Raw genomic sequence first — 22,945 nt, 5'->3', positions numbered from 1 at the left:
GGTTTTCTTTGTATCCTCACTATGTTAGAAAATAAGGGATGGGGGGGGGGGGGAGTGCTTGAGCACTTGTGGTGGGTGCATGAGCACTAGAGGAAATGAGTTGGGGTGGTTGCATGGACACCGGAGGAAATGGGTGAGGGTGGTAATAAGGGGTGGGTGCATGGGTACTAGAGAAAATGGGTGGGGTGGTATTAAGGGGTGGGTGCATGGGTACTAGAGAAAATGGGTGGGGTGGTATTAAGGGGTGGGTGCATGGGTACTAGAGAAAATGGGTGGGGTGGTATTAAGGGGTGGGTGCATGGGTACTAGAGAAAATGGGTGGGGTGCTATTAAGGGGTGGGTGCATGGGTACTAGAGAAAATGGGTGGGGTGCTATTAAGGGGTGGGTGCATGGGTACTAGAGAAAATGGGTTGGGTGGTATTAAAGGGTGGGTGCATGGGCACTAGCAGGTATTTTATGCCACTGAAAGTGGCATAAAATACTCTCAGTTGGAGTTGCTAACAAACCCAAAGTCTAATTAAAAGGAAACATCTACGGCAACTTTCTTTTATTCAATTCTCCATTATCAAAAATAACGCCCTTCTGTACAAATGGAAAACGTATCCAACCCGAAATAATTAAATCACAGAAGTTACGTATATCGAAAATTAATGAATTTTAAAACAAAGTTGGAGCATAATAATTTTTCTAGATAGTAAATGTCCACTTCATTGGACAATCATTATTTTATCCTGTGTCTAAGCCTTACGGTACTAACTACGATATATATGTCCCTTAATGTCTTTAAACTGATGTACTTCTATAAGTGCACCAGGAAATGCTTTAAGCTGAGTTACAACAACACTATATTAATTTCCTTCTGGTTCAAAGTTCGTGCGTTTGGATATTCTGCTCATGCGGTACTTTGCTAACCGTTCATAAATTTATACGCCTAGCCACTCAAAATTAGTCTGTATAAAAACGCCCCCTACCTTCCAAAAGAAGATTAAAACTCCGATTATCTTTTAGAGGGTAGGGGGTGGCTGTACACAGGCTGTTAAGAAAATTCGAACGCAGAAATCGTGGACGAATTTTAGCCGGTACAGTCGAAAATTTGATCGCAGCGGTGCAAACACGCCATACGTCCAAAAGGCGTGGTTGCGTGAGTGACAATTAAAACCACTTTCAAGATTCATTTTTCCTGAATTTAGTTACATCATTTTCATGGGCGACGTTTCTTACACAGTAAATTGCCAACCTGCAGTTCGTTAACAAAATTTCCTGTAAATCAGAACTTGACGATGGAGAACACTTTTGGGGTGTGAAACCAAAGCGCAACTTGTGCGAGCATCTGCGAGAGAGGAAACATTCCCTCGCGTGATTTCACACCTACCCTACCACAACCTCCACCCATCAAAAAGCGAAAGTAACCAACACCTGATTGGCCATTATTTTAACGTATTATTGACTGAGAGGGTCTAGTGAAATTTCTCGACTAATCAGAGACCGTAATGAAACAAATCAACGCTATCCCAGATTACTATCGACAGTCATTTTCGTAACTTTGTGCAGACTTTTTCCAAATTTATACAATCAGCTTTAAGTACTGCAGAACTATCTTAATATGAAGGATACTTTACATATAAGAGGAAATGTTAGGATAATTCTCTAAATCTCAACTACATTCTAGTTACAATTTAAATACATTCCACCTAACCAATGTCAATACTGGAAGTTTATGACATTACTTTGCCATCAAATATTTGAAGATCCGCCAAAAATTCCCTTAGCATGTTTATCATAAGTTAGCACTACGCAAATATTTACATAACTTCCATGCTTTCCAGAAATAACGTCCACACAGGAGCAATCCAATCAGACAAATCATGACTTTTAAATGAATGAAACAATAAATTCAATAATAGGAATCAATTTACTGTTTATTTTTGTCCTATTTTATCGGTTATGTTATATATTAAATTGTAAAAAAAATTCTTATGGCCAGCTTATATTTATTAAGTAAGTTCCAAAATTTCTCTATTCATCCGAATATCAGACATAACTGAAACTTACAGAATAATTCATAACATTGGGCTTCAATTTTGTCTACATCGTTTTACGGCAAAACCATGATAAATAAATACGAGCATAGGTAATCTTATAATTTAGCGATAAATTCCTGACAATTAATCAAAACCCTCTGATCTTCTGTTATTTTTAAGCAACACAAATTCACGGGCGACTTCATCGTTCATTCTTTGTGACAGAATCTTTAAAATGGTCCAACCTTTGGGATCCATCTGGACATAGCGTCCGAGGGCCGGGGTGCAGGCACATGATCCCATTTCAGCAATGTTCCTCAAGTGGAGCACTGTCATACCTACAAGATTGTCTGTCCGAGCAAAGCAGTAGTCCTTGACACATATCTGAAGCTCATACGAATCCAACTCACCTTCATTGCCCAAGTGACTGGAAACAAATGCAAACAGGTGGTTAGCTAAGCACATAAAGGGCTTTTCGATTGAGTGGCGTGAAATCAATATCAAAGGAAACAAACCGGCCAATCAGATCAGAGGGAAATGTTAGGAGCCAATGAGAATTCAAAGAAAAAGGGTTGACTGCGTAAAGCGCGGGAAGATGGGAGAGATCAAGACGACATTGGTTTGAGTTTCGAATCTAAATGCTATGGAGGGTGGAGGGAATTTTTCTCGACTAATCAGAGAGCTAAGTAAAGCACAACCAACACAATTGACATCCCCGGTGAAAACTGCCCTGGTTCCTACGATAAAAACTTCCCGCACTCAGACCTTCTCCTTCCAACTTACAAGAAAAATGTTTCGTTGTATAACGGAGACCAGTTGTTGTTTTTCGACCTGGTGGAATTCTTCCGTTTCTTTCCATTGAGACTGGGACCAACAATGTTCACTTCCACAAACGGACGGAACATTCCTGAAAACAAAACAGGAACAACATTTACCTCGAACTTTCCTTTCCATTTGTGTGACATGGTGAATGTAAAGTAACTTTAAAAAACTATCCGCTGTTAAAACAGAAAGTTACTAACCAGGTGACTGCCACCTGAGGTCTTTGGCAGCGACAACTGCAATACAACAACACACGAACAAATTTAACACTTTCTATCACAAAATAAAGTCATCAGTAAAAGGAGTAACATATTGAGGTTTAGTATTTCCTTATTTCTCAGTACCTTTGACAGTAACCTTGTGATCTCCTGTCCCAGGGTGGGTGAAGAGGTCCACTTGCACTGACACCTCTCCCACTGGGTCGTCAACTCCTGGATCCTCTAAAAACGCGTGAAATCGCAACAGATGTTATTAAGGGATACCCATCTCTCCTAACTGGTCCGATACGTTGCCCTGATGGCATTCTCATTTGTTTCCTTTACTTGTTGAATCGTCCTTTCTTTCTTCCTAAGTCCCCTTTCCTTTCCTATCCAACCCACCCCTCCTCCCTTCCTTATATAACATCTTAGACTAATTCCTTCCCGACGCACCAACAGGTTCCATGACTACATTCATTTCCCATCTCACTGAATCGAAAACACACCTCTATCAACCCACAACAAACCTAAATTCGGAAGTCATGGGGATAAGATTCTAAAGAAACTGTCGTGCTGCGTCGGTCTGGGTCGTTGCTCTAACAAAGGGGCCAAAAAGGGAAACGCTGGAAGCGTTAGTTCTAGAAACTCTTCACTGTGGCAAATTTACATTATCCACTCAAATGATAACACCAAATTATCTTTACCTTGGGAGTTCTGGCTCTTCACAAATTCCTTAATAAGCGAATCGGTGGTCTGGGTGTACAAAGACAAGGCTGACTTCAGAGAATGCATGTTAGCGCACTTGTCCAAAAACGCCTTTTTCAGTCCTTTCCCAGAAGCATTGAAATAATCCTTTATTGCAAAGAAATAGACGAACAAAGAGGAAAAAATTCAATAATCTATCTCATCAACCAACATTAACAAAAGCATCTGACTATAAAAACCAACTCGCCGTGATAAATTCTTAATTATATTACCTTTATTTTTAGAAGAGCGGTTTCCAGCACGGCACATTGTTTAAGGCTCATGTTTCTGGAGTCAGACTGGCCGGTGATTCCACTCATCTCCTGCGTATCAGAAAAAAAACACCTTAATCATTACAAGTACTACTTCTGAATTAGCTGCTAATACAAGCCAGGACACCCCCTCCCCTCCCCTACACCCCACAATTCTTGTTGTCTTCATGTCAGTTTTCCGGTATTGATTTATACTCCTGAGTGGCACTGTCAGAGCCCACAAACACAACTTCTTGACCCGGCGAGGTTCTCGTGTCTTGAGTGAAGTGCCAAAACTTTCTCCAAACATAGGGTTTTCATTTGTTGCAACCTATGGAACCTGAGAAATTTCTTCTGAGAAATTTTTGGATGTTTTCACCCCAAAAAAGGGAAAATAGCACTAAGTTTGAGTGAGTGTCCTAAAACATAAACCATAGTAGTCACAACGACCAATCAGAATCAAGGGACATACCATAAGGAGCCAGTGAGAACTCAAAGTAAATACAAGTTAACTGTCTAAAGCGCGAGAAAACGCTGTTAACCAAGACGCAATTTGGTTTAGTTTTGAATCTGATTGGTTGAAAAAGAGGCACGAGTTTTCTGGACCAATCATGGAGTGAAGAAAAATAAAAGCAAAACAATTCTGAAATACTATCGACACCCAATTGAAGATTACTAAATGTATGAAAACAGCTTAAATCGCGGATAAGTCGACCAGTAACTTTACCGTAATAGCTGGAAGAGGAGGCAAGACTATAATCTTCTCGATGTTTACCATAACAAGCTTCCACAATTCCTGTAAGAGATTACATGAATCCAATTATGATCACGATGATCGAGAAGGCACTCCGAAAAAACCGTGCGATTTACTGCTGAAGAACTATGTTATTCTTGATAGACAAATGCAATGAAACAACTTACCTTTAGAACCCTCTTCAGTACTGTTTTCTCGCATGAATTGTAAAACATTTCCAAGCTGTGAGGAATAAAGTCAGCATAAGTAACACCAATTTTATTCGGTCGTGTGGTCTGAAGAATCGGGTGTGAATGGTCCTGGATAGGACATGCTGGTGACAGCGAGTAAGGTTTGAAAAACCCACGTTAAGGTGTACGCAGTTGTTGATATCTGGCCCAGTTGTTCAAGGGCGGATGACGCTATCCCAAGGATAAATCGCTATCCAGCAGATAAGTGTTGACAAAACGTACTGCCAAACCAAGCTGCCAGATAGTGATTTATTCAGTGGGGTGCGTTATCCATTTCTCGAACAACTGCAGCCTGACTATTGAGCCGAGACTATTCCAAGTTGGTTACCTATTTTTTTCTTTTCATTTTTTCTATTTGTCAGTACAAAAGGCATTTCCAGAATTTTTACTCTCTTTTCTTACCTTCCTTCAAGAATTCCAAGCAGTGGTTGAAGAATTGATTCGGAATCATTAACGACAACATTTTTAGAGCTTGGCAAAGCTGGGTTAAAGTTTCCTGTACTTTTAATCCTGAAAAAGAAATTGTAGAACGCTCAAAACTGTCACACGGTTTATAAACTGAACCTTATTGGTATACAACAGATGTACATGTGAAGGCATTAATTAGTGAGAAAAAATGTTAAGGTTAACAAAAAAGCTTGCAAACTTCTATAACACATTGTTACGAGAAGAATATTGACTGCAAAGAAATAGGCAAAATTAGTCCAGCAACAAAGTCTTCTGTCTTTTGTCTTCCAAAACAGTCTAAACTGATATACTACATCAAAGTCACCAAGGAAAGTGAATTGTAAGACTAAAAACGACAATGAAAGATAAATTTTGAGTGTCTCCTTACTTGAATAGCAGGTTTCCCACACCCTTGACGCTTTCCTGTATTGTGGAATCGAAGCTGCAGGAAAAAAACCGGAAATAAATGTATTAAATAAAGGCTACCCTAAATAAAAAGTAAACAAACAAAAAACATTGAATTTGGTTCCAACAGTGATCTCCCAGGTGTGATTTAAAACATATAACTTCTCCCTCTAACATCCATACATTATGCAGCAAACAAGTAATGAGAACACTCAAATTCATCAGGTATAAGTTGTTATCTTGCTCTAACATCAAATTCCTATAACTGATTGACAAAGAAATGTGTATCAGATCTTGGTAGTTAAAGGGTTTAGTTTTAAATTTACGTTTACCTTCGAACAAATAGAACACAAAGTTCATCCAGAGTCAGATTGAGCTTAACTTGCAATTCTTTGAAGACCTCACTGCATTCTGGGGAAAGCTATGTGACGGAAGGAAATATCAGTATACAAATCTTGCGTGAACATTTTATTTTCCAAATCAGAGAGAGCAATTTTCAATCCAGTGTCGAAAGAAATCCAGGAGTCCGTTGGGTTTACTTTACTTTGCTTTACAATCAATCCAGAAATCTCGCGCTGCTTTCTCAACCGACCGCTTTTCCATGCACGAATGGCAAAGAGAATCCTTTCATGACATTAAGAACTACCGGTATGTCATTACACTTTTCTGCTGCGCCTTTAGGAATATTTTTGGCATTCTGATAGCAGTCCGCTCAAAAGAGCTAGAATGCAATTCTCGTCTCATCTTCCCAGCCTCACTAAAAAACATAAGAGATATCACGCTTAATTACCTTTCCCCCTCCACCCATAGTTTCGTAAAGTTTCTCCAACTGGACTCGTAGTTGTTGGATGTTGTTCATCAGAATGCAGGCCGTTTTTCCTTGGTCACACCACACGCTGAACTCTCTATTTATCCTCTCAGCATACTGAAGCAACACATTCTGCACAGTCTGCAAATTAAGAAAGAAAGGATATGTTAGACTGCGTGTTAAAACGGCCAGTTTATCCCTCACACCATAATATCAGTATACATATTCTCCAAACTGTTCTCTATACATTTCTCAAGGTGCTGACAAGAGAATTTGTTTGACAATCAAAACGTCATAACGTCTTCCGATTGAGATTAAATATCTTTATGTTTCGCTTACCATAGTGAACTTGATGACGTAGCGTGTCTGGATTTCTGGATCTGGGCAGTCAAGTTTCCTGACAATCTCAAAGCTCTGTAGTGTGTGCAAAAAAAAAAGGATATTACATGGCCGCGCGGGGATACGAATTTTATCTTCGAGTGCTGAAAGTATCTCTCACTCGTTCGCTTCGCTAACTCGTGAGAGATACTTTCAACTCGATAAGATAAAATTCGTATCTTCAAGCGGCTATGTAATGTTCTGTTTATGGTATTTGTACTGATGAAATTTCAAAAGAACCGGCCGCGCGCTTGAGCGGGAAGCTCTCTTGTAATTGGCTAATCCTGTTAGTAACCATGGCGACACCAATATGGTGAAAGATAAAAATAGTATCTTCACTGCGCGCGATGAAGATATGATTTTTTAGTCAAAGGAAAAATCCTGGTATTTCATCAGTATCTATAATAACATACGAATAAATAGCAAAGCGATCATTTCACAGAGGAAATGCTAAAGCTACGGCAGCTTTTGTACACATCTAAATGTTCAAGTGTTCTTCATTAAACAACTTGAAACAAGTAGTTAATGGCAGCCAAAATCTTAACATCTAAAGTAAAAGGCAAGATGTAGGGAAAACGACTTACTTGATTCAAAGAGCAGAAAATATCTACCACTGAATTGGAGAACAAAGTGTGAGGAGAGCTCGGAGGAAACTAAAGAATGAAACAAATATACCAACACAAATTTCAGAACGGTTCAAGTCAACAAAATAGAAAGTAAGAATAGAAACTGCATTTAATTCTCAATTTCACTTTTGTCCTCAATCGTGTAGTCTAATCATTCAGGTGGGAGATGATCTTCAAAGGCCTGTTGTCGGGAGTGATTGACCTGTCGTCAACCTGTCGTCAACCTGTCATCACCAGAGTCACGTGAGGAGTTGCTTGCCAGTCGAATGTTTTAAGTCGTGGTCGTGAAATCTGATTGGTCAGTATTTTTTGTGATGTCATCGGACGCAAGACGTAAGTAGCATACGTCACTTCTGATAGGTCAATTTCGATTTGCTGGTAAAATGTAGTCGTTCTGTTCATTTCGTAGCCCACGTTTATACTGTGAACAAGAGCGCCAGTTTCTGTTGACTTCCGTTGATAGAAGTCTGTTCTTAGTCTGGTCTGGATATCTAGGTTTAAATTCGCCTTTTACTTACTCCATCTCTTTTGTCTCTATCAAGAGCTCCAATCATAAACTCCATCGACACTTCATCGTTCTCTGTCAGCCACTGAGACACAAAAGGCTCAAACCAGCTGTAAAAGCCAAAATTTCATTATTAGTCACGTTGTCATGAAGAAGCGCACACTCTGGATGGCCACACTTTACCTGGGAAACTCTGGAACTATGCCTTTGTTTTCTGGACACATGCTGACATACTCATGGTAGAACCATTTAACCTAAAACGAATAAAATTCCTGTAAGAACAACTTTCAATCGAGTGTCGATAGTAATCCGGGACTTCACTGGATTTGGTTTACAAGGCTCAATGATTGGTCCAGAAAACTCACGCCACCTCTTTGACCAATCAGACTCAAAACTGACCGCGACTTTGTCACTCGCGTTTTCCCGCGCTTGAGGAAGTTTTATTGTTACATGCATTTGCTCTGGTTTCTCATTGGCTCCTTGTAATATTTTTAGAATTTGTCATTACATTAATGATGGTGCAAAATTTTAAATTCGCAATTAATAAACTCTCTTGAAATCATAAAGATCCTGAAGCGTCCATAAGAGATTATCACGATACAGAGTCAAGAAATGGAAGGTAATAAAATTTTCAAACAGAGTAAAGGGCATAGCACTAAATTTTTCGCTTTCGCCTTCTTTCTTGAATGAAGTCTTTTCATACTATTTAGTTGGGTTAATAATCACTAAGTAATGAAGATTTGCCTATTGTCGTGTTGTCATAACGGTTTTACCTTGAAGTGAAGGTTCATATAATCAGCACTGCCCCATCGAGACTGCTGCTTTAAGCTGTGCTCTGGAAATATTGCGAAAAACAAAATTGAGTATTCATTAATTATCTCATTTAAATATAAATTTGACCGGATATTTTTCAAAGAGGCTTCTATCTTGAAAGCCACCTGTACTCAACCAAACAAGGACCACAGGTTTTCCTTAGTCTCCAAGGCTTAGGGTAAAGCAATGCCAAGTAGCACCAGTTAACTATGGAGTTCACGTACGTTGGAAAAGAAGACCACAACGAAGAAAAATCATAACGCTACCTTGGGGTTAACGACACGCCTATACCATTAACGTCCAAAACGATGTATTATGAAAATAACTTGTATATTCAGCTTCACTACCTTTTAACATATCCTGTAGGTCCGAACAGAACATGTCCCAAAACACCTGTGCACTGACTTCGCCGACATTAAGCTCAGTGGGAAACCTAAAATAGATTTTAAAACGAAGAATCATACAGTAAGGTTTCATGTTTAATTACTTCATTTGGGAAGTCAAACATCTGGGAAAAGATATGAAAAAAAAAAAGGAGAAAAACTAGGCCACGAGTAACTCCTTTTCCTCAGTTTAGTTCATTGCGTGACGAAATCATTCAGCAAATAAATTAAGTTGGCGCCACAATGCAACTTAATTTTTTTTCCTGATTTCTTTTAAATCACGCAAAGGACTAAAATGGGAAATAGATGCCGGTTGTAGTCTGCAAAAATCACGTACTGGTTTAAGACTTGAGTGTAAGTACACTTGTCCTCTTCAATCACAGACACCACCAGTGAAATCAACTTTGGCCAGAAGTCCAAGCTCTTGGGTCCAGCCTGCATACTTGGTTCTAACGAGGAGCTTTCTGAAGCGAGCTCTCTATCGTACAACTCAGCGCAGTTTGCATAAAGATAAGCATAACTTCCCTTGACACAGTTCTGTAACGAAGATGATTGTAAAGTGTTAAATATGTTAGGAGTTGTAGGAGTCCATTCGTAGGTAATAGCATAGCATCTGTATTACTGACACAGTCCCTGTGACAACTACTGCTTACCTTGACACACTCGCGCACAATTTCTGCTGTCCTAGTAGGCCGCTGGTTGAGTACCTGTTAATATGTTTAAAAAAAAAATTCATTATCGAAAGCCACGCAATCTCATCGTGGGTATAACGAGGGTGCCAAAGGGTTTATACGTAACGCGTGATTAAGTCCAAACTTAATAAGTGACGCCTATACAATGGCGTAGTAAGCTGAGATTTCAAGTTTCCTTTGAAATTCATGATGCATGAATTACCGTTCAAAGTATTTAAAGTACACGTAACGCGTGAATTTTTCTGAAATTCGTGCGCAGACGGGATCAGTTTCCCCCCACCCCCACCCCCTCTTTGCTACCCTTTGGGGCCGGTGTAGGTGCTCAATAAATAATTTTCACTTATGTCACAACCAGAAATAATTTTTCTTTATGGTGATCTCCCTCAAGGCTTTAACAATAATCATTCGATTTAGGATCTGATAATTACTTTATATTTTTTCGCTGTTAATCTTCTTCATAATCAAGATTAAAACCATTGTTATTGTATGAACTAACCTTCATTCTGAAAAAGGTGACACTTGTCAATAGATCCACTGATGACTTTAAATCGACTAACTTCTCCGTACTTGACGATGGAAAGTTTGTCTGTAAATTAATCACGGGGGTTTCAAGCGAAACTTGTGTAATATTCACAATAACAAATTTTAATAAAATATGTTTAATTTGACCTGCAGATAAAAATCAAGAAAAGAAATGATCCACATAGGTGGAATAAAGCTTAGCAACTGCAGAAAAGAAGCTTGAACAAGATCCGGCTTCGACGGGATTCGAACCCAGGCCTCCCAGATACTAGTTGGGCACTACAACCAATTGAGCTACGAAGCCACACCTTAGGGGTGTAGCAATTCCTTTATCAATAGTGTTGTTCACTGTAATTTTTTATATTTTTATTTTTAATTATTAATTTTTTTTAATCTTACCCGATAGTTTGCAATGTCAATTCTTAACGTATTGTAGAGGTGATCCACAATCTTCACAAACTTTTCACTCTGAAAATTAATTCAAAAATCGACGAATTACATATGTTGAAATTACAACAAATATGAAGAAACCCTCACTATATTCAGATGTAGAATGTAAAACTCGAGTTTATCATGATTTGATAACAATCATAAAGACCAATTCTGATGGCCAAAAAAGAGTCAATAAATTTTTCTCTGTCTACTAGGGTAGTAACTTGGAGGGACAAAGCAAAAGAAGCACGAAATCTCGCAAACACAATTTTTGCCAAGCTCTGCTTATTCAAGGCCTTATCTCTAAGTTATCGATTATCTTTCTTTACCCCAAAGTTAGTGGAAGTGAATCTGTGTGAAGCGGATGTGGCAGAATTAGCTGTAGTGTGAGAAAAGAAGGCATTGATGTTGGCTAGCAGACTGCTGATGACTGCTGGGACACCTGGACACATGTAGCTTGTCGTTAGGCAGGACAGGTGACTGATGAGAAAGAATTAAACCATTAGCAACAATCACGTGAATAAGACAAGCTGGTGACTAGCTGACTGTCTGACTAACAACCTGTTGGACCTGTATGACTACCTGTCATACTGGCTTCGGTTGTTCGAAGGTTGGATAACGCTATCCACCAAATAAAACTCTATCCGGTGGATCACACCATACGTTTCTCTCTCACTTATCCGTCGGATAGTGATTTATCGGTTGGATAGCGTTATCTGCCCTCTATACAACTGGGCCCTGGTATATAGACTAACTCAGGGACTGTTGTCCTCCTAACTGATCTACATTGTGATTATGTGACGGGCCGACTTAATATTTCACTGACTGTCTGACTGACTTCCTGGAAGACTTACTATTTGTATCTCTAATTAACTGACGACTGACTGACTGGCTGACTGCCCATGGACTGACTGACTGGCTGGCCCATGGACTGACTGACTGGCTGGCCCATGGACTGACTGACTGGCTGGCCCATGGACTGACTGACTGGCTGGCCCATGGACTGACTGACTGATTGATTAAAAAACTTACGTCATTGCGTGGTAAATGTTTTCATTGCCGTATCGCTTTGGAAACTCGCTCATCATTTCAATAGCTGTTTGGAAGACTAACTATCTGTCTCTCCGTGGCTAGCTAACTGACTGACTGTCTGCCTGACTGCCTGATTGACTGACTGACTAACTGACTAGCCAATGGGGTGACTAACTGATAGACTAATAAACTTACGTCATTGCCTGGTAAATACTTTCAATGCCGTATCGCATTGCAAACTCATTCACTATTTCAAGAGCTGGTGGTAGGAAAAACTCTTTCCATGGATCTTCTCTCTGGAAAAAATTAGCAAGAATGATGTCAAGAAGACCCAGTTCTTAATCCAACACTTCTCTACAAAATAATCCCTTCATACTTGTAGATCAAACAGCATTCATAAATAAGAACTTACTGAGCTCGACACTGGAAGTGGAACTTGCCCATTATTCTTCTCACACAAGAAATGAAATATATTCTACAGGAGAAAAGAAATGACAGAAATATATGTAAATTACCAACTCAAAGATATCTCGGAGGGAAGCAAAAGCTTCATAAAAATTACTTCTTCCGCGCCATCTTGTTTTTTTTTTGTTTTTGTTTTTTTTTTAAAGAAATCACAAAATAGAGTGTTTTGTAAATATTTACCTCATGAAGACATGTGTACTGCTGATGATATGGTACAACTTTTTCCTCTCCCTCAATCTCAATGCTGATTCTAAGACGTATTGCACCAGACACAGCAGATCTATCTGTTCTCTTTTCTACATGGGACAAATAAGAAAGGTTACCTTTATTCAACAGCAAAAATATTCAGAGGGAGAGAGAGAGAGAGAGAGAGAGAGAGAGAGAGAGAGAGAGAGAGAGAGAGAGAGAGAGAGAGAGAGAGAAAGAGTCTTCTTCTTACCCAGATTATACCAAACATCCATCTCTCCACTCAGTGTTCGAACTTCAATAATCGTCTGCCCAAGGAAGTCATCAGGTTCTCTGATCAGCTTTGATCTCACACGCGCCTTGATATCATCATCCTCGTCCCTGCCATCAGAAAGAACCAGAAATAGGTCAGAGTCTTGTTTTTTTAAACTGCTAACAATATGCTACAGCTTGTATTTTCACATTTGCATTTTTTTTTTCCAAAGTCACAGTTAGGTATTTTTTAGGCACTAAAATACTTCAAAACAGTTGAATGTGGTAGAATATCCAATTTCCCGGTGCTACAGGTAGGTAGTCAATTGTTCTCAACTGAAGGCACAATACAGAACATGCACCTAGACTTCAAGTCTGAAATCATTTTGTTAATCATTATATTTCATCCATTTATTTGTCATCATTCTTTACATACCAAACACGCACTTTAATTCTGTCAGAAGAGTTATGACACTCACTGTAAAAGGAAAAACAGAGAAGAAGGTAAAAAATAGTCCAACCTCATGATCAATTTAAATTTTAATAAAAACAACCACAAACAACCCTAACCCTATTTCAGAGTATTTTATAATTATTATCTTATTGATAAGAGTTCAATGTTCAAGCAAATGAAGGCAATAATTTTGCAGCCATTTAGTACACTAAATAAGGAAAACAAATTACTTGCAAGAGTATAAAATCATTTGGCATTGTTGAGCACACTGCAGGAAATGTAGGAATTAACTTTTAACCCTTTCACTCGCACAAGTGACCAAGACAGAATTTCTCCTTACAATATCAATACAATATCAAGTAGGCAGGTGATGAGAATAGAGAAGAATATCAATTATGGAATTATTAGTTGATCCAATACCAAATTCTCTGAACTAACATCATAAGAATTGTATGGCAGATAGTTAGGAGAATTACTAATTAGATCTTGGGGGTGAAAGGGTTAAATGATTAGTCAGTTAACTCACAATTGATACGTCTCATTCCATTCTGGATTCAGTTCATGGGGAATGGTCTTTGTCCTCCTCTTAGCTCTTCCAATCTGAACTGAGACATAAGGGTCACTGGTACCTAGGGCCCACAAAAAAATGAAGAACATCAATAAAATATTACTTTATTTCATTTACAAGTCTTGACAAATGAAAGTTACTCTATTTTAGCAACTATGGAGTGCAATAATTTCTAGATCTGACATGAGCCACATGGAAAAAATGCTGCTGCTGTTGAAGGGTGAATAATGTAATTCTAAAGAATTTAAAAAGTGTCAAAGTGGTTCTCAGTAAATCAAGGAAATGACTGTGTTTTCCATAAAATAACAGCAGAACAAAAACATAATTTAAATCTGACCAAGCACACATTATCCGACTGACCCGTTTTGTCCTTGGCAATGAGTCCTTGTGCACTGACAACTGGTAAAAAAGAAAAAACACCACAGTGGGTTTACTTGTTTCAGAAGTGACTGATGAGTGTAAATAGCTTTCAATCATTACCACTGGTAACAACCACAGATCAATAAGCAGAGAAAAACACAAGTGGGGTTTGGAGAATTCTCCAGCTATAATGTAACTTTTCTCCCTGCTACAGCATTTACTTCAAACAGATATATGCACTCCTCCAAACTTACATGCAAATCGATCAGAAGTACTGTGAGTCTTAATATAAAATCAAAAGGGGAATTTATTTCAAGTTAGCCAGAAAGGTTCCGATTGAAAAAGTTGTTTTATTATATTTACCTGTGATATATATTTTAGCCAACCACTTTGATGTTCCATCTAAGATCAATTTCTTGACAACTTTCATGTGACCCGTTTTGTCCTTGGCAATGAGTGATGAGTGATGATTGAAAAAGTTGTTTTATTATATTTACCTGTGATATATATTTTAGCCAACCACTTTGATGTTCCATCTAAGATCAATTTCTTGACAACTTTCATGTGACCAGCATGTGTTTTGGGTTCCATGCGAAACACTTCACTAAAGTCAAAATGAAATTTCCATGTAAAACAATCAGGAAAAATAATCATTCAATTTAATGAACTGAATGTCAACATCTCTTGAGCCCTTGCTTTCTTTGTTTGCTACAAAATATAATTGAGTTAATCCTAAAAAACACTTAACATCTATGCACCTGATTTGCTCAAAGATTTCAGGTCTTTCTGTCTCTCTACATTCCATTCTTGCCTTCATGGCAACAATAATAGATTGTGTCTTGTCATCTGTACCATGTTTAGCTGATTTTTCAGCAGCACCTGAAAGAACAAGTATTCACATGCTGTTTGGGAGGAGCAGACCTGTGATCAAGTAATTGTGTGTCTCTAAGCCAGATGTCATTCACCACAGTTTGGGCGTATTGATTCTATATAGTTACAAAATAAAATCATGATGTTTTGTAAAAATTAAAGATCTAGCAACACTTACGTTGTAAGCAATCAGCATTCAATAAGTCCTTGCATTTCTCATGGCATTTTACTCCACATTCTAAAATAAAGAAATTTGTTAGCCTTTCCCTAGAATATAATAATGTCTCACTGACAAACCGTCTGCCTGATTTACAAATATCTCAATTTGTCTGTGTCTAACTGATCACTGATTGCAGTAGCTTTTTGAGAGATATTTAAAGCATTGTCATGGCTTCACAACTCAGCTACATGATTATCTTCCCATAGATCAGTATTGATTATCTGTCCATTGGTCAGTATTGATTATCTGTCCATAGGTCAGTATTGATTATCTGTCTATAGGACAGTATTGCCACTATCAGTCGGTACTGCCATTGCTAGCAATGTGAAATATCACCTTTGCACTTAAGCCCTTGTCTGGCTAAACCCCAGAGCAGTCCTTCGCACTCATAGCAATACGCTGGTACTTGAGTCGACCAGATCTCAAATTTGTGAGGTTTGGTGTCTACAAGACAATGCAAATTATATCAACACCACATTGAGACAAACAAATACAAGAAAAACACCAACTCTTATCATAACATTTAACCCTTTAAACCCTAAGACTGACTAGCATCTAATTTCTCCTTACAATATCAGCCCGAATCACACATTAAGGTCATGAGAATAAAGGAAATGATCACCAATGAAAGCCTTTGATCACTCAACAAATTCTCCTTGTCAGCACCTTGGAAAATGTATAAAGAACAGTATGGAGAATATGCACACTGATATCAGGGTGTAAAGTGTTAACCCAAAATACCTGAAATGGGATAGAGAAGTGCTTGAAGAGTCTTCTTGTAAACATGAAGTTTCTAGAAAAGAATTTTCAAAATATTAAAAACGTTCAATATAATCACTAGAATAGTTCTGCCTGTTTGTATAAATCACTAAAAACCAAATATCCACCTTATCATTGGTCACAAATTAATAATAATTTCAAAATCCACTCCTCAACATACCAGCTCTTCATCATTCAAATGAGCTCTCTGGGACATTATTATGTGGGGTTTTCTGATCGTTTTTGGGCTTGCTTTTGGTTGCTGTCAAGAAAGCAAATAAACAAAACTCTGTTATATTTACAACACCTTGTTATAATTACAGTACCATAATCATGAGAAAGGTAACATTACCATATCACCTTGATGTTTCCTGATGATAACATTTGAACACCAGTACAACAACAGTACTGTTATGTATGTATTTATACTATGCAAATCTCAAGACTAATGGTGATCATATCTGCATACTTGACAAAAATATTCACATAAATCTGCAGTTTGAATTTCAAACAGCTCAGATTTTTTCACTCACAAACTCTAACATACTCTTTCAGAAGTTTGATAATATAAAGTCATATCTATGATTTGAAATCACCAGTGAACTTGAAATACTATAGCATCCTTTAATAATGACTCCTGTCTTTGAGTCAAAGAACCATGAAATTTAAACATAGGAGCAATTGTAATGGATATACAAATCAATTAATCACATTTTTGGGGACGAATAAAGGCCATTAATGGAGAAAATTCAAACAATGCATTTCAAAGCTCTACTCCTTAGGAAGTCTACCATGATGTCCTCTTAAGAAATTAGAAAAAAAAGTCTTTCACCATGCAGCTAGTCAATGTTTGAAACATAAATGTGAAATTTAAAAAAGCAGACCAGCATTGACAGGGCGTGAAATTAACTTTTTTTTCTGATAGCCACTTGGCTCCTAAATTCTTCAAAGTGGTAGCCAATTCAAAAAAAGTTGCCCGCCATTTTCAAAGACAAACAAAATCTTTCTTTACGCTGTCAGCGTTCTAGATAGACCCTCCCAAATTAAGTTAGGGAAAAGATCTTTAGCGTGCTACAAAGTGGACACTAGGATGGATGATATACAACGTTCAGGCTCATCTAAATCCAAGATGGCGTCTGGTTATCGATCGAGATGCATGTGCTACGTTTTGGAAACAAACTTAACGAGGAAGTTTGCCGCGGATTTATCTTTGCAATTTTTTTTAATTCACTATATCTCTTGGTAAGGTTATGATGAAACGTTCTAGTCGCCAATTTGACGACTAACTTTCAGGATTTGGTCGCCAAAGTGAAAAATTTAGTCGCATTGGCGCCTGTATTAGGCGCAATTTCACTTTCTGAATTTGAATTAACATAAGGTGGGAAAAATTTAAGGCAATCGTGTTGCCAGGACTAAAAATCAAAGACTACACAGTTTGACTGTTGCTAACTAAAGATATGGATTAAGGCACTCTCATTATAACACAATGAAAAAAGTTAAAACTTTAAACTCACAAAGGGAATAGAAGGTCTCCGTTTTCTTAAGATGGAACCTGAATTCGCAGAGTTAAGAATTGCTTTAGTTTTTTCATTCCTGTGAAGAAAACAAAGATTTTATGGGTACTATGATCACCACATAGGCACTGACACAAATCAAAATAGATCAAACAAAACAAAACAACAAAATCATTGTAGTGATTAAGAAAAAAATAAATGGACAGAATTTATGTGTATGTCCTTTGCCATTAAATTTGTTTACTTTGCAGTTTGCCTTGCAAATATAGCCCACAAGTTCCATATTCATCCTAACTTTGAATAATTTTTCTTGGAAGGTTTGAGTATTTCAGGCAAAAGACTTCCTGTTGGATGTATAGGTAACCTATGTAGGAAATCAGTTACAATCTGGACCCCTTTTTCTCTCTCCAAAATGTATTTACTAAACATTTAACAATGCTACATGGTTCACATTAAATGTTTTTGAAAACCAGATCAAAATTCATGTATCGCTCAGTATCCAGTCATGTTTGATATGCACAATTAAACACATTTCCTCAATAAAGATGACTTCCTTTGTGTCTTCAAGGAAGTCATGATATCATTTCTAAACTATGCGACACTTAAAATGGTGTATACAAACAATCTACTTAGTACGTGATTAAGTCTATTTGACCAAAAGCAATACACAGCCAAAAGTTTATCAAATATGAATAGGGTTAAATTAACCTTTAAAACACCAGGGGTGAGCAAAAATGAATTTTACTTTACAAATTCACTAAATTTCTAAGCAGAAAGATGCTGAGGAGAAAGATAATACCATGTAGGAATGTCACTCATTTAAATGCAAAATTCTCAAGGAAGTGTAGAAAAAAGTGCTGAGAATTGATAAGTAAATTGTGGGAGTGGAAGGGATAAAACAGGATGTAAAAGAGTTGTAAACAGTAAGTAACCCTACATTATCTTTGATTGATGAAGTTGGATCTAAAGCAAAACCCAACTTCTTAACTTCTTACCTCTTTTACCTTTGAATTACTTTAAATTTAGTCTAAACTTTTAATAAAATGCTCACCATGAGCATCTCCTTGTGGTTCCTGGTGATTTTTTGAAGCCTCCCTTGCGTTTCAGAGTTGCGTGTCTTTTGGGAGCTTCATTCTCACCCTCCTCATCTTCTTCTAGGATACTTTCCACAGTCTCAGCATTAATTTTTGGTCGTTCAGTAACAACCACATCATGATCAAGGAATTCAACTTCCTCCTCAATCTACAAGATAAATACTTGATGCTAAATCATTTATTAACCATTTGACTCCCATTCATGATCTCATTAGTAATTCTCATTACTATTTGCCATATCATTCTTATGATGTTGCTTTGGAGAATTTGGTATTGAATCAACTTGTAATTCCCTGGTTGATATTTTCCTTTATTCTCATCACTTGTCTGCTTGATATTGTATTGATGATGTAAGGAGAAATTCTGGCTCTGTCACTCACGAGAGTGAAAGGATTAAGTGGTTGCCAGGTCACTTTGCTATTCCCCATGAGTGACCACTCAATAGAGGTCCCATCATCAAATTGTAAACAAGAAGAATTATAACAAATTCTCATTTTAAGGTTTTGGTTCTATAAACCAGATTTCACACTAACTCTGGATTATCTCAATTAACCCAGCTTTGAACAATGCAGCCCAGGACTTTATAATTGCAAGAGAACACAGTCATCAATACAGTGGTCTGGCACAAGTAACAGTCAAAAGGACAGACAAACAAAGTAACAGAAACACAGGGCTAGTAACAGATGGATAAAAAAGAGAGATCCCCTTGAATATTAATGAGAGAACAAATTCGAGTATTTCTTGGACGAGGATTAATCTTTAAAGACTGACACTTACGTCACAGCTTGATTGATCTAAGTGTTCATAGAAAAGCTCTTTAGCTTCATCCTCTTCTCCCTGCTGACTCTCAGGTAAACCACAAGTTTCAAGCAGGCTGCTTTCTTCAAATTCTTCCTCCAGTTCCTCACGGATATCATCAGAGGTGCTTTTGATACTGGTATCAAAGTGTTCCGTATAACTCATCATCAGTCTGTCTCGGTCTGCTTCACTGTCACTGATTTGCCCATCCATGACATCATCAGAATAATGGTCATTCATTTCTGGGTCTGAGTCCAAGTGAGGGTTATAGACTGCTGCGTCACTTGTGTAAGCACTGTCAAAATCCTCATTCACTAGTAGCAAAAATGAAAATGTTTCCATAATAAAACTATACTCACTGGAAGCTTTAAAAATTATCGTATTACCCGCACCTTCCTATAACCTGCACCAACTGTTTGTGGAAAAATTAACAGATTACTGTTGTCACGCATAACCTTTCCTGACTATCCTACCCATTCCTCCCCTTCACCAGAGAAAAAACCCAAATGTGACTCTGAGGGCTCATTTCATTTATGAGCCCTGAAACTTTATAGACTTCCAAAACAAATTTTGTTCACCTTTTTCAGTGAAAATCAAGATATTGACAGTTTGAAATTCAAATAACAAAATTATCAGAGAGAAGAAACATACTGAACTGGTGTTTGAGCTAAGACCTGCACTATAGTATAATCTCTTACAATTAGAGTTTAAATTTTATCCTTGGCCTGATAAGTTAGTGGGATTTGTGTGAAAGTGGCCCTAGGACCCACTTCTCAAAGGTCCTGCTAACTTAACAGGCCTATAAATCTGTTCTGTGTTAATTCAAAATGGAAGTTTCAAAAGTTTTGAAAATTTTACAATAAAGCTATCAGCTTAAGAAATAAAGTGAATTGTTTGGGTGTTAGAGCCAGCTTCTCTATTTTTTGAATTTTTATTTTTAAATATGGATTTGGGTCCATTAAGTTACTGGGACTTTTGAGATATAGGCCCCTGGTTCAGAAATAAAACTGAGTCCTCTGTGAAGTAGAGAAAGATGGGCATCATTAACCTCGCCCAATCCCTGCTCCTTGTTCTGTTTACAAGAACCGTGTTCCTTTATAACAAAACAATGATCAATCTTACAATTCTTTATGTCCTTTTCTTGTTGCACTTTCCTTGCTTGTTCCTTGAGGACTTCCATTTCTTGATTCATGATGGTATAAAAGGCATCCAGTTTATTTTGGAGAGCTAATGCTTCTTCCTCTGAAAGTCCTTTGCAAGTAAGAAGAGAATTTTGTTGCTGTTAGGGATTAATTCAGTTAAAAACTCAACTCACAAAACATTGAATTTTCCAAGTCTACTCTGTGTTCCAGTTAACCCTTACTTCCCCAGAAGTAATAATTAACATGTAACTTATCCTTATTTCCCTAATCTGTCCAGCAAACAGGTAATGAGAATACACAAATTTGTCAGGAAGAAGTTGTCATCTTGATCAAAAACTAGATTACAATGAAGTGTGTGGCATCTAGAGAGAAGAATTAACAATCAGATCGTGGGAGTTAAAGGGTTAAGTTAGAGTTTTGAACCAGACTAGTTATCCCTACCAAAATGCTCCAACCTTTCATAAAATAATTCTGTTTACCTGATGGTAGTTCAAACCGAGTGTCCACAAGCAGCAAGTGGCCTGACGACACCAGTCCTTTAGCTGATTCATTGCTCATCTGAATCCATGCGCCACTTCCTTCCACATTTGAATGATGGATCTGCATTAAGGGGATCCATGCACTTCCCAGCAAGCTGTCTTTGAAGAATCCCTTCTCCCATAGTTGGAAACACAGCAACTGGTCCAACTGGTTTGTCTCACTGTGTATAGAACAGTACGAGCTGGTTATTACCAGAGAAAATCACATAGGTCAGGATAACTCACTTCAACGAGCCATCTCAATGATCAATACATGATTACAGAGAAGCTTGATTTAAGATAACAAACCCTGCCCACTCCCCTCAATTTGAGATTGGCTTCTTTGCCTCAGTCTCCCTTTGCTAATAGAAAGTTGCTATACCAATGAACACAAAAATACAACCCTCCTAAAAGCATAGCCTGATGTTTTTTTTTTTCCCAGTGGAGACAACCTTATTTCCCCCATTCATAGAAAAAGATATCCACATTTGCCAGGAGAAATATCAGACTACATATACCATGAGTCAAGGACTTGTTCCCTAACCAACAGACCTGGGCAATAATCAGGAGACTTGGATAAATAAAATTTGGATGAAAAGGAGACTTACAAGACAAACTCTTGATCCCACGTTGGAGAATTTCCCTTACAAATTTCTGTCTCCAGAGTAACATTTTGAAGCAAAACACGTACAAATGTGCTTGTTTTATCTAAAAAAATAATTACAACAACAAGAAAACAGAACATTAGGCATACAATTGAAAAAAATGGAGGTTTGGCATATATATTTGGGAAAAAGACTAAAGATACAAGAATATCATGTAATGGACATCAAAAAATTATATAATTTATCAAAATGAATTTGATAGCAAGACCAACTCAAATATTAAAGATTTTGCAATTCAAATTCTTGAGTACAAGTAAACAAATAACAATAAAATCTCTGAGAAACGAAGTTGAGAAACAAAAGAGATTTTAACTCTTAAGAACTGAAAATCTTCATTTTGAATTGTTTTCAGGGTATGAACGAAAGTGAATAATCAGCGATGCAACTAATTCAACTATCTTCAAAATCAAACTAGTTAATGAACTAAATACTGTCACTTGTCTCCTAATTAAAATTTGTTCTTGCTTCATAAAGAATGTGAAATATAAATGAGAAAAGTAACATATCAACTTCAAAAGGAAATGAATTCACTTCCTTAAACGTTTCATTCTGAAACAGAAGGTCTCGAAAGTAAAATTCCTCAACCTTTCCGGGTCAAAGACGCTCTGGAGTAGCAAGGACAAGATCGAGAATCTGTCGAATCTAACCAGGATACAACAATTTTCTTACCAGAAAGGGATCTTAATTTGCCCCTCTTAACTGCTCATTCCGTCCATTGATTTAAACATGTGTAAGAAAGAAATTAAAATACAAGTTAAAACATAATTTTGTTTTCTAATTAATGAACCAGCAACCCTAGGAGACGAGCGGAATTCTAAAACATTCGACATCTGCCTACCAACTACTAATTGATCATTCGCACTTACCGAGTACGCTTAAAATTGGCATGCCTAGTTCCTAAGTAATACTTAATGATTTCTGTACTATCCTGTCAAAAAATCAACCCTTTGATGAGGGTCCGTGGTTGTTTTTGAGTATAGTTCACTCATCGCTTCTGACTGTCAAACATTGACTCGT

At 37.6% G+C, this 22,945-nt stretch overlaps 1 protein-coding gene across 1 annotated transcript; it reads right to left on the bottom strand.

The window, feature by feature from the left end:
- Window positions 1–518: 518 nt before the first annotated feature.
- Window positions 519–22,945, bottom strand: LOC131784079 (protein unc-13 homolog B). Its single transcript, XM_066164945.1, has 44 exons — window positions 22,795–22,945; window positions 22,598–22,627; window positions 21,872–21,971; window positions 21,225–21,445; window positions 20,726–20,854; window positions 19,583–19,917; window positions 18,763–18,953; window positions 17,712–17,790; window positions 16,379–16,459; window positions 16,180–16,231; window positions 15,775–15,882; window positions 15,397–15,456; window positions 15,107–15,227; window positions 14,846–14,952; window positions 14,349–14,387; window positions 13,947–14,049; window positions 13,403–13,444; window positions 12,968–13,095; window positions 12,709–12,824; window positions 12,476–12,538; window positions 12,259–12,359; window positions 11,361–11,511; window positions 10,999–11,067; window positions 10,574–10,663; window positions 10,039–10,092; window positions 9,723–9,922; window positions 9,350–9,435; window positions 8,963–9,024; window positions 8,373–8,443; window positions 8,203–8,299; window positions 7,643–7,711; window positions 7,020–7,094; window positions 6,663–6,821; window positions 6,205–6,293; window positions 5,856–5,909; window positions 5,423–5,530; window positions 4,958–5,012; window positions 4,764–4,832; window positions 4,019–4,108; window positions 3,746–3,893; window positions 3,189–3,284; window positions 3,045–3,080; window positions 2,806–2,929; window positions 519–2,449 (listed from the first exon to the last, which is right to left on the bottom strand). The coding sequence occupies exons 1-44, from the start codon at window positions 22,814–22,816 to the stop codon at window positions 2,167–2,169; spliced, it is 4,563 nt and encodes a 1,520-aa protein (XP_066021042.1). The 5' UTR covers window positions 22,817–22,945; the 3' UTR covers window positions 519–2,166.

Source organism: Pocillopora verrucosa, chromosome 4 (assembly GCF_036669915.1).
Source record: "Pocillopora verrucosa isolate sample1 chromosome 4, ASM3666991v2, whole genome shotgun sequence".
In the NCBI taxonomy this organism is placed as follows: Eukaryota; Metazoa; Cnidaria; class Anthozoa; order Scleractinia; family Pocilloporidae; genus Pocillopora; species Pocillopora verrucosa.
Note: the sequence above shows the minus strand (reverse complement) of the source record. Positions and strands in the feature narration are given on the sequence as shown.

Excerpts from the sequence above, each read along its gene's own strand:
- LOC131784079 (XM_066164945.1), bottom strand. The coding sequence starts at position 22,816 with ATGCCAATTTTAAGCGTACTCG. Across the intron at positions 21,446-21,871 it reads TGGGATCAAGAGTTTGTCTT|TGAGACAAACCAGTTGGACC; the intron begins GTAAGTCTCCTT and ends TTCTATACACAG. Across the intron at positions 5,531-5,855 it reads GTGGGAAACCTGCTATTCAA|GATTAAAAGTACAGGAAACT; the intron begins GTAAGGAGACAC and ends TTTCTTTTTCAG.